Source organism: Drosophila teissieri, chromosome 2L, assembly GCF_016746235.2.
Source record: "Drosophila teissieri strain GT53w chromosome 2L, Prin_Dtei_1.1, whole genome shotgun sequence".
In the NCBI taxonomy this organism is placed as follows: Eukaryota; Metazoa; Arthropoda; class Insecta; order Diptera; family Drosophilidae; genus Drosophila; species Drosophila teissieri.
In genome coordinates, this window is record NC_053029.1 from 16,478,326 (window position 1) to 16,489,922 (window position 11,597).

At 47.2% G+C, this 11,597-nt stretch overlaps 2 protein-coding genes across 2 annotated transcripts; both read left to right on the top strand.

Annotated features, from left to right (window-relative positions):
- Positions 1 to 3,517, top strand: LOC122626489 (zinc finger and SCAN domain-containing protein 21). Its single transcript, XM_043806765.1, has 2 exons — positions 1 to 948; positions 2,508 to 3,517. The coding sequence occupies exons 1-2, from the start codon at positions 1 to 3 to the stop codon at positions 3,330 to 3,332; spliced, it is 1,773 nt and encodes a 590-aa protein (XP_043662700.1). The 3' UTR covers positions 3,333 to 3,517.
- A 511-nt stretch (positions 3,518 to 4,028) lies between these two features.
- LOC122619680 (protein shuttle craft) lies at positions 4,029 to 8,574 on the top strand. The gene is made up of 5 exons (XM_043797159.1): positions 4,029 to 4,735; positions 4,804 to 6,182; positions 6,508 to 7,575; positions 7,640 to 7,991; positions 8,054 to 8,574. Exons 1-5 carry the CDS (start codon positions 4,412 to 4,414, stop codon positions 8,153 to 8,155), a joined length of 3,225 nt encoding a protein of 1,074 aa, XP_043653094.1. The 5' UTR covers positions 4,029 to 4,411; the 3' UTR covers positions 8,156 to 8,574.
- Positions 8,575 to 11,597: the final 3,023 nt, after the last annotated feature.

The window sequence follows — 11,597 nt, forward strand, 5'->3', positions numbered from 1 at the left end:
ATGCTGCAGCGCAGTTACGACCTCTCGCCCTCTCCGGCGCGTACATCACCCACCAATGGAGTCCAGAACTTGGGAGCTGGTCCCCAGTTGCCACCGGCTCAAGTCACTGACTTCAGCATCAGTAAAATTCTGGGCAAGGAGCGTAAATCCGCTCAGGATACGAGCACGAACATCCTGGATCTCTCCAAGAGCAGTAGCAACAGTATCAGGAGCCCTCAGCCTGATGGAGGACTGGCAATACCATCATCTCCTTATGGCACTGCCTACTCCATGTTGCCGCCAGACTTGGTCGCCATGGCCAATGCCACCAAGTTCTATGCCCAGTTCTTTCCGCACTTGTTGCCCGCCTATGCGGCTGCTGCAGCAGCTGCCGGCTTGAGTACCCCTCCTACATCGCCCTACCAAACGCATCAGCATCAGCCGCATTTGCCAAATCAGCAGAAACGCTTCTTTGCTCCCTATGTGATCAATGGCTCGGTTCCGCCGCCACCACCACCGCAGCAGCAGCAACAGCAACCTCTCATACGCACCAAAAGCACCGCCTGCACTCGCCCGGATTGCCCGGAGTGCCTGGACTACTACCAAAGATTGCAGACGGGTGGCTACAAGCAGACCGCACCTCTCATCTCACCCGCCGCTTCCTCGGTGAGCAGTTCCAGCGGCTCAGTGCGTCCCGTTAGGGATCTGATCATGAGCGCCACTGGAGGAGCCGCCGGCACTGCATCTCACATCTCACTGACCACCGTGACCAATCTGAGCCTGAATTCGGTCCAGGCCACGGCCGTCGGAATGATGCCTAAGATGGCCGGAGGACTGATCACCACCGCCGTCGGCAGTACCAGCAGACCAATCGGTGGAATCGGTGGATACAACGCCACATCCGCCGAGGAGATCAGCTACAAGTGCAGGATTTGCGAGAAGGTGTTCGGATGCTCGGAAACTCTGCAGGTGAGATTTGGTTATTATTATTATTATATTCATACTAGAATGGTGTCCTCTTTAAAGTAAATGGGTATTTTATCTACACATCTGCATTATGAAAAACTATGAGGCCTTTAGTTAGTTATTATCCCCAGTAAAGGTTATTCAACCTATATACAGATGTTTATTTAAAATTTTATAGATAACACTTAAATATTTATAGAGCATATAGAGTGTGCAAATTTTCGTATTACTTTTGTACATAAAATCACAAGTGATCAAAAATATGTACTAAGTTCCCAACTAGAGTTCCGGAAACCAAAGATTTAGATTTGTCCGATTACAATTTTATTTTTTCTTATGGTGTTTTTAATCATCAGAATGCCAAACACAATAAATTACTGTAAAACATTTGCTTATAAATTAAAAAACACTAACAGAATTATACATATAACCATTTATGGATTTTGTACTTACACACAATCATTTTGCAATTGCACATGTATTTTTTTACAATTATAAATGACAAAATATTTAATGATTATGTTCTTCCAACGGGCTTGAATACATTCATCGCAAAGCGAAATGTGTTTCTGGGTAATCTTAAATGATTAAGCATTATTATTGCTTAGCCATTTAAATATCTTTAGGAATTCAACTCCTTTCAATGCCTCCAAGCCAAGAACAGCGTTAACCTTTCATGTGGCCATACATCACATCAGATGTTCGCCCGGTCCTCAAAGTCAAGAGGCGCACGAGATCCTCCCGAAACGGGTTTCTTCACCAACTGAGATACCATCTGGAATGGGCGGGGCCTAAAAACAGAGAAACAGTAGTCCAATTGGGAGGCGGAGCTCCGAAGAGGAGATTGGAGAGTCAAGTGGAGTGGGGAAGAGAGAGGCGCGAAGAATTGAGTGCCTTATGCAAATCTCGCCAGCAACCCGTTCAAAATGGAGTCGGCCCAAAACAGAAGCGGGCAAAAAGAGAGAACTGGTTTTACGCATGGGTGCAGCTACAAGATACGTTAGAAAGAGCCAGCCGTCGAGCGAGCGAGAGATATTCACAAAATGGCCCCTTTGAGAAAGACCACCAAATTGAGTGGCTATCTGAATAATTGCAAGCCACTTTCAAAGTTGCATACTTGTACTGTAATTCACATGCTAAACATGTTAGTCCTAATTTATATTTTACCAAAAACCTATTTTGACTGACAGTAAAATTGCTAAGAATAAGGAACATTCTAATGTATAAGCGTGTTATATTCTGCAATCCTGGCTTACTATTCTAAACTGGAGTTCTTAATCGTTCAGTGAATCCACTGCCTCAATACAAATGATATTAAAATATAATTAAAAACTGTAATTCCCATGCTATACAAGTTAATCCCAAATATTTTTAACTGAAACTTTTGACTGACAATAAAATTGTTGTCTTTTAGAACATCGCTGTTAAATGATCTAAGCAACTGACTTAACTATTTAAGTCTTTACTTTATCAAGACTTATTAACCTCTTATTTCTAATAAGAACCGTAGCCTTAAAGAACATATTACTATTGTATTTATTTTTTTAATCTATTTATTTCAGGCTCATGAAAAGACGCACAAGTCGCCGCGCTACGAGTGTGCGGATTGCGGGAAGGGCTTCTCCCAGCTGCGGAACTACAAGTATCACCTGTCCGTTCACCGTGGAACCAAGGAGTTTGCGGCTGAGTGTCCCGAATGTGGCAAGACATTCAACGACAAGGGATATTTGAGCAGTCACCTGAAGATCCACCGGAACCGGAAGGAGTACGAGTGTCCGTACTGTCCCAAGTCGTTCAATCAGCGTGTGGCCTTTAATATGCATGTCCGGATCCATACGGGAGTGAAACCCCACAAGTGCAACGAGTGCGGAAAGAGATTTTCGCGGAAAATGCTGCTCAAACAGCACATGCGAACCCACAGTGGTGAGAAACCGTATCAGTGCTCCGTGTGTGGCAAGTCCTTTGCCGATCGCAGCAACATGACCCTGCACCATCGCCTCCACTCGGGAATCAAGCCCTTCAGCTGCCCCCTGTGCCCCAAAGCCTTCACCAAAAAGCACCACCTAAAGACGCACCTGAATTACCATACCGGCTGCAAGCCGTATGTCTGCCCGCATCCCAACTGCAACCAGGCCTTCACCCAGTCGAGCAATATGCGCACCCACGCCAAGAAGTGCCAGTACCGTCCGTTGGATGGACTCACCGTCTCAGCATCCGCACTCCCAGTACCAGGAAAACAGCCACAAGGTCCACCACCCACTGCCATGGCAATGGCCATGGCTCAAACTTTTCAAATGCCGCCACCACCTGGAGTTCTAGCACCTGGATCTGGTCCATCTCAGCCGCCGACGCAGCAAACCCTTCTCAGCAATCTCAGGACATTCTAAATCGATGGAATCGTAGTGCCCGGCCAGTATCAACCAAATTAGTGGCAATTACACAGCTCAGTACTTCCACTGTTGTTATTCATTTTACACTTATTTTCAAGCAACGATTTTGCTAGAAGTTAAATTAGGACTTAAATTTAGTGTATTACATAAGAAAATTGTATTTCGCTACAAAATAAGCACGTATAATGCCAGTCAATAAAGTAAAAAATTAAAAAAATAGCTGCGGGCTTTTAAGCACATTTTGGTTTTTGGTTGGAATTAAGTTTGGATTGGAAATATGATTGGGTTCGGATTTTGTTCGTGTCTGGATCCAACTTTTCACATATCCCCTTTACGCGGATTGTGCAGTCTAATTTAAGTCGAAGTTGACAATGACAAATATCAAAATGGAATTTATTTTAAGGCCAGTATTTTTTTTTTCATGAAACAAATTAACGAACCATTGCAGTTCACTTAACATATTTAAAAGTGCACTCGCACTCAGCCAGATGGCGCCACTTTATAGTTTGCACCACTGTAAGTGTGCGAGCATAACATAACTGACAAAATCGTGCTGTTAAGTTTTAACCCAGCGCTACTAAAATCGAGTTGGCAACTCTTTTCCTCTTAAATCGTAAATCTGCACAACTATCGATAAGTCGATTGCTGGCGATATGCGACCTACCGATATCAGTGGGACCAATTTTTCCGGTATGACCGTGTTGTGTAGTTTTGTTAGCAATTTACATTTTTAGCGAGCAGAAAATACGCAGGAAAAGCGCAATAAAGTCAGTAAAAAGTGCCTGCGGACCCGGGCTGCGGTCTATCAAGTTGGCCGGAGAAAGGCCTTCACTAAATTAAGTCGATTGGAGAATTCGATCCGGTTAATTTCGCCAGTAGGCTCAATTTCACCATTGCACACGTGTCTGGAGTTTTACTGGGGTTCGGTCACCTCCTCCGTGGATTGCAGACGATCCCGTGGTAGCGCTGGGCAATGCCCAGCAGACAGCGGCGGCCAGTTAGAGATTTTTCCGGCGGCAAGGAAGCGGCTGCAACCGCAGCAGGCGTTGGTGAACAACGGAAGCACCGCACTGTCCATGGCTGAGTACTGGCAGCAGTTGACCAACGGCACCGGAGAAGCGGGACCCGGCAATGAGTCACCCGCCATGGCCGCCTGCAACGGAGGTCACGAATCGGCGGCAGTTGGTGGCTCCAACAACAGCCACGGCAACAACAACTACGTGAACTTCAATCAGTTCATCATGCAGCACAATCTGGGTGGAGGAGCGCCCTCCAATGCCACTGGCACTATGCAACATCCGCTGGGCAGCAGCGACACAAACTACTCCCTTGGCGGCGGTGGGGGAGCCTTTGGACTGAATCCGCCAGTGGCATCTGCGAGCAGCAACAACTTTGCCAATGTGAGTCATCAATCTCCGAAGGTTGAAAATCTGATTTTTAGAATGTATTTTATCTATTCTCCAAACAGTTTTACTCGCAGCCCATATTCCCATCTTATCAAAATGGCGATGGCATCGCCAGCGCCGCCTTTACCAACAGTTATGGATCGGGCAATCCGAGCAGCAGCAATTTTTCGAGTCTTTACACACCTTTTGGCAATAATCCGTTTGACTTCAGCGCTTCCAAGCTGCAGGCCTCAGCTCCGGAATTCGTGCCCAATTTGGCCAAGCTGAGTCTAGAAGAGACCCCGGCAGCCACTACGAACGGAAACAGCACTGCCAGCCTAGAGACTGCCATAAATGAGACGAGACCCAGGACTCTTCGAGCCCAAGAACCAGTTGAACGAGGAGCTAACAACCACCGCTCGAACCACAATTACGAACGGGAGCGAGAGCGGGACCGTGACAGGGACTCTCGGCCCGGAAGTACGCGTCAGCAACGCCGCTCCGACTATCGTGACGATCGGGAGGACCGATATGAACGAAGCGATCGTAGGAGGCCGCAGAAGCAGCAGCGCTACGACAATCATCGCAGCAACAAGCGGAGGGATGACTGGAATCGCAACAGAGACCGCATCAACGGCTTTCCGAGGGCCGTTGACGATTTGGACACGAGCAATGAGAGCGCCCACCCATCGCCCGAAAAGCAGTCACAACAGCAGCAAATCTCCCCACGGAGAGGTCCACCGCCACCACCGGCGGATAACGAAAAACTATCGCAGCGAGAGAAACTGATTCGCGACATCGAGCAGCGCCGATTGGAGTGCCTTGTATGCGTGGAGGCGATCAAGGCGCACCAGCCAACCTGGTCGTGCCAGAACTGTTACCACTTGCTCCACCTCAAGTGCACCATTACTTGGGCGAGCAGCTCCAAGTCCGATGTGGGCTGGCGTTGTCCAGCTTGCCAGAATGTGCTGCAGGAGTTGCCACGCGAGTATCTCTGCTTCTGCGGGAAACTGAAGAACCCGCCGGTATCTCGAACCGAATTGGCCCACAGCTGTGGCGAGGTATGTTGCCGCATTGAGGGTTGTAGCCACGCCTGCACTCTGCTCTGTCACCCGGGCCCTTGCCCGCCGTGCCAGGCCAACGTGGTGCGTAGCTGTGGATGTGGACGCAGCACAAAAACGATGCAGTGCGCCATGAAGGAAGAGCTGCTTTGCGGCGAGATCTGCGACAAGACGCTTAACTGTGGCGAGCATCGCTGCCAGGCGGAGTGCCACTCGGGCAAGTGCGCAGCGTGTCCCGACCAAGTGGAGCAGCATTGCCACTGCGGCAAGCAGGAGCGCCAGGTGCAGTGCACGCGCGAAAGCCAGGACAAACGCAGCTATTCCTGCAAGGATAGTTGCGGTAAACCGCTTCCCTGCGGCAATCACAAGTGCAAGGACTCCTGCCACGCGGGAAGTTGTAGGTAAGCTCAAAGTCACTTCTTATATCTAAAAAAATTTAGACTATATTTGATAGTTTATAATCTTTAATTTCTAGTAAAAGTTTTAATATTTTTTTTTATAAATCGATATCAACCTAAATCGGTTAAAACTCAAATAAGACGATTCTAATATATGTGCATTAAACATTAACCAAAAAAGCCAGAAAAATCCTACTAAACGTCAGAACTGCATTTTATATGAACCAATTTTATGCTAAATTATTCAGCGAAAACGTTTGCAATAGGGTCGTTGTGTAGATTACTATGAATCAAATGCCTTATAAACTGATAAAATCCATCTTTTCAGACCCTGTAAGCTGAGTCCCGAGCAGATAACCAGCTGTCCTTGCGGCAAAATGCCTGTACCGGCTGCCCAGCGTTCAAGCTGCCTGGACCCAATTCCCACTTGCGAAGGCATTTGCTCTAGGACGCTACGTTGTGGGAAACCGGCGCATCCGCACCAATGCGGGAGCAAGTGTCACCTGGGCCAGTGCCCTCCATGTCCCAAGCAGACGGCTGTAAAGTGTCGTTGCGGCCACATGGACCAAATGATCAAATGCCGGCAGCTATCGAGCAGAGCGGACGATGCCCGCTGCAAGCGACGGTGCACCAAGAAGCGGAGCTGTGGAAAGCACAAGTGCAACGCCGAGTGCTGCATTGACATAGACCACGCTTGTCCACTGCCCTGTAATCGAACCCTAAGTTGTGGCAAACACAAGTGCGATCAGCCGTGTCACCGGGGCAATTGTCCGCCATGCTACCGCAGCAGTTTCGAGGAGCTCTACTGCGAGTGTGGAGCCGAAGTAATCTATCCACCAGTGCCCTGCGGCACCAAGAAACCAATCTGCAAGCGCCCCTGCTCGCGCTCTCATCCATGCGAGCATCCGCCGCAGCACAACTGCCATTCGGCGGCCGCCTGTCCGCCCTGCATGATGTTCACCACGAAATTCTGTCACGGCAACCACGAGCAACGGAAGACCATTCCCTGCTCGCAGCCCAACTTCAGCTGTGGCCTGGCCTGTGGCAAGCCGTTGCCGTGTGGCGGGCACAAGTGTATAAAGCCGTGTCACGAGGGCGCCTGTCAGTCTGCCGGCGAGATCTGCCGCCAGAGCTGCACCAAGCCACGATCGAACTGTGGTCACAAGTGTGCCGCTGTCTGCCACGAGGGAGCCTGTCCGGAAACGCCTTGCAAGGAGCTGGTGGAGGTGCAGTGCGAGTGCGGCCACCGAAAGCAGAACCGCAGCTGCCAGGAACTTGCCAGGGAGCACAGTCGTATAGCCACCATCCAGCTGGCCTCATCCATGGCAGAGATGTCACGCGGAAACTACATGGAGCTCAGCGAAATCTTGGCTCCTGCCAAAAAATCAAATAGAACGTAAGTGGTGTCTATTCAGCCAGATTTGAGTTTGTTATTAATATTCATACCATTTTATCTTTAGTTTGGATTGCAACGACGAGTGTCGTCTACTGGAGAGAAATCGCCGACTGGCTGTGGCCCTGTCTTCTGGAAATCCAGATACAAAGCAAAAGTCCCTTACCAAGTACTCGGAGTTTGTTCGTGGCTTCGCTAAGAGGAACCCAGCGCTGACCAAGAGCGTTTACGAGACGTTGACCGACTTGGTAAAGCTGGCGAAGGAAAGCAAGCAACGGTCGAGGAGCCACTCCTTCCCCACGATGAACCGCGAAAAGAGGCAGCTAGTGCACGAGTTGTGCGAGATATTTGGGATTGAATCGGTTTCCTATGACAAGGAGCCGAATCGCAATGTTGTGGCCACGGCTCATAAGGATAGGGTGAGTTCAACTTAGAAAAACATTAACTAAATCACATTCTTATTTGGCTTAATTATTTGCAGTGCTGGTTCCCCGCCACGAGCATCATGGAAGTGCTGGCTCGCGAGTCCGGGCAACGCCGTGTCCCTGTGCCCAGTAACAATGCTTGGGGCTTGAAGAAGTAGAGCAAATCCATGTGGATGTTTGTATACAAAGATATTCTATATGTTTAGTCGTTGGCGCTGGAATACAATACCTTAAAATGGATAAACGATGCGGTAGGGAGCCTGGATGAGTTATTGATTGATCCTACATGAAGGAAAGTTAGATGCGCTGCGAGGACAATACAGAAGGATTATTGCCGTTACCACGTATATTTTTTAAATTATAACAAATGTTAGTTGAACCATAGAATGCTAAATGTTGAATACTTGAATATGGAGTGAACCGGATAAGCAGGCACAAATGTGAAGAATCATGTTAACCAATCTGTTGTACGATGAATTTATCCAAAATCGAAACCTTCTGGCCACGTTGCATCTAAATACAAAGAAAAGATATAGATCAGAAGGATAAATAAATGAGTAAATAGAGCAGAGGGCAATTCTTGCGTTTATTTTTGGATGAATGGACGAATGAAAACCAGTCTTTATCACTAATTTATTTTATGGTCTTAAAAAAAGAAATGGAATAAAATTCTTTTAAGCTTTTCAAATTCAAACTCAGTGCTGCAGCAAGAATCTTAAGCATGGTACGCAATTTCTATTGTGTTGCACCAATTAGCTTTTATCAGTGTTCATTATTCAGTGATGTAAGCCGTTGTTATTTAACGGTCCCTTCTTTAAATCGAAAACTAAACTAATTTTGGAATTGGCTTCGCTGAGAACAGAAATAATGTGTTATTTAAAATAACACCGTATTAAATATATAGGACATACGAGGTACGTCGTGCTTCGCCATTAGATAATTAAAGTTGCACGGAACGGAAAACAACCCAAGTGGAGGTGCTCAAGGGATATTCCACCTGGTGAGCCTGGTAGTCGAGGAAACTAGAAAATACCCCCTGGACTGCCCACAAGCCGAACTCGTTGCCATCTCGTTTCGGGCAATGGGCACGGGCCTCTAATTTGTTGCCATTGCCGTTGCCATTTTCACGAAAAACAATAAGCGGCGCCTGGGGAATAATGCCAAAATAAAGATGAAATGTTACGACAAGTCAGAGTGGCGAGGGATGAGGCGCCCGGATGAGGCCAGCTCACGCACTCCGCCGGAACGCCATGGATGCGGGGGCGTGGGCTCGTATATGAATATAGACCTGACATAATGAGCAGCCTATAAGCGAAATGGCTGCCAGCAACCCGCCACCCTCCACCAGCCACCCGCCACCCCAATCCTCTCAAGATGTGTGCGTAATTTGAATTTAGTCTGCCGGGGAGTTTATTAACAAATACAAGGCAATCCCGCCGTCAAGGAGGACTGAGATGAACGAAAAAGAAAGAACGCTTTCAAGGAGAAACGGCCTCTTTGGCTGGGCGGGGGAAAATAATTCCAGGGAGATTAAATTGTGGTTGGCATCTGTGGGGTTGGCCGGGGGGATGGCTGCTCCGAAAGCCCGCGAGATTGCAGGGGAAAGAGTTCATTTTGGGTCAATTGTAAGCACTGCATGTGCGTGTGGGTGTAGGTTAGATTTGATGTGTACAAAATGTGCGCGTAATTTTAATTATGTGTTATGGCAAGGGAAAAAATGCAAAAAAGTTGAATAAAACTGGAATGGCAGTTATGCGGGCGTATGCTATTATCGAATGGTACTTGAGGCATTCAGCATTCCAGCAATTTCGGAGTGAATGCAAGTATTTATTTATCATATATAATTTAAAACCAACAGCAAATTTAAATTGTTTGAAATTACTTTCCGCGGTTAGGTAAGTGTGGATTTAACTGATTTTTGTAAGCCAACTTTGATGGCGTTTTAAAATATGGGCTTATGGGCTATTATTTACTGCCAATTTCGAGTGGTTGCATAGCTGCAATTAATTAATGAAACCGCTTTAATACGACACAATTGCGCAAGGTCTATTCAATTAGGTTTTTTAAATTCTTTTTAATTGATAGCTACTTGTTCATGCTCAAGTAGGCACTGTATTGGTAGTTTACACCGAACTATGCAGTTAAAAATGATAAGTTGCTGTTTGTTAAGTAACTTATTTCTGAAATTTAAATATGCAGACATAATTTTCACTTTCATTTCCTTTGCGATTCTACAGAACTGATAGGTTAGACAGAACCAAAGGTTAGCTCACAGTCAGGCACTCCAGTAGGAACTTTGGCATTTCGGCTGCCCAAAAATAGTAACTTGACAAACATTTGTTGCCCATTTGTGACATTTGAGTTGGGCCAGCTTTCATACATCTATGCATATAACATATGGCATATGCAGTGGTATGTAATATGAAAGCTGTCCTTAAAATATTCATTAAGTCTGAGTGCAGTGGCTGAAATTATGCCTGCGTGTGGCCCTCCTGCTTCTCACCTCCTACCTCGCACCAAGAGAATGTCCTGCGTCCTGCGAGGACGTGACCCAGGCGAAAAGCAGGCGACCGCAGGGCTGAAAGAGGGGCTAGTGCAAGAGATGGGTGCCGAGTGCCGCTGAGCGGTTGGCTTGGGTAGTCGGCGCGTTGCTTTCAATTTGCGCATTTTGGCATTTTTAAAAATGCATTAAAGGAGCAGCCCCAGCCTCCGCCTCCGCCTCCACCTCCGCCTCAGCTCCATCAAGGAGCACAAATAACGTGCCCAAAAAGATCTGCAGACAGACACAGAAAAAGTTGCGATGAAAGCGCGAAAATTACTTCCTAAATAGCCGCCTGACTGCCTGCCAAGACTACTCCACAAGCGGCGGCTCCAGGAGCGGGCGTTGCCGAAGAAAATGGCCTCCAAGCCGAGACGACAACGACGAGGACGACGACCATGTCCTGGGCTCAATAAAAGAGACACAGGCACACAAGCACACATACATATATAGGTATGGCATGCAAAGGGCCAGGAGTTAGGAGCCAGGATCCAAAGGGCAGGAAAGGGTCACAGACGACGGGGTCGCAGAGTCGAATTCAAATTGCAAATTCGCCGCAGATTTTTTATGCACTTTTCCCTAGCCAAAATTAAGCCAAGCGAACGCTGCGCTCCGGAACGATTTCCAGACGGGTACCAAGACCAAGACCAGGAACAGGACTGCGACCAAGACTGACAGGATAGGGATGAGGTCGAGGCCCAGGACGAGAGTGAGAGGACGACACTGCTGACGTTTTGACAGCGAAATAAAAAAAGGAAATAGACTGCAACTGGAATGGTAATGGAGGGCGGGAGTTTGAGGACAGGAGGCCCAACTGAATGCAAATATTATCGTATCTACATGGGAAGTTGGAGCTCCAGGGGAATATCGAGGTAATCGCAGAGACAGAGAAAAATAGTTTACAAGTTTGAAATCTATAACAAAAAAAGTTATTTAATACTTTAGATACATGCCTAATATGAGTTCAGTTGGAAAACAGTTTTTATAGAATACAAGGATTGAGTTTTAAATTCAAATGAACAACAGGGAAATTTCTCATGGGAGAACGCTATAGTTGAGTT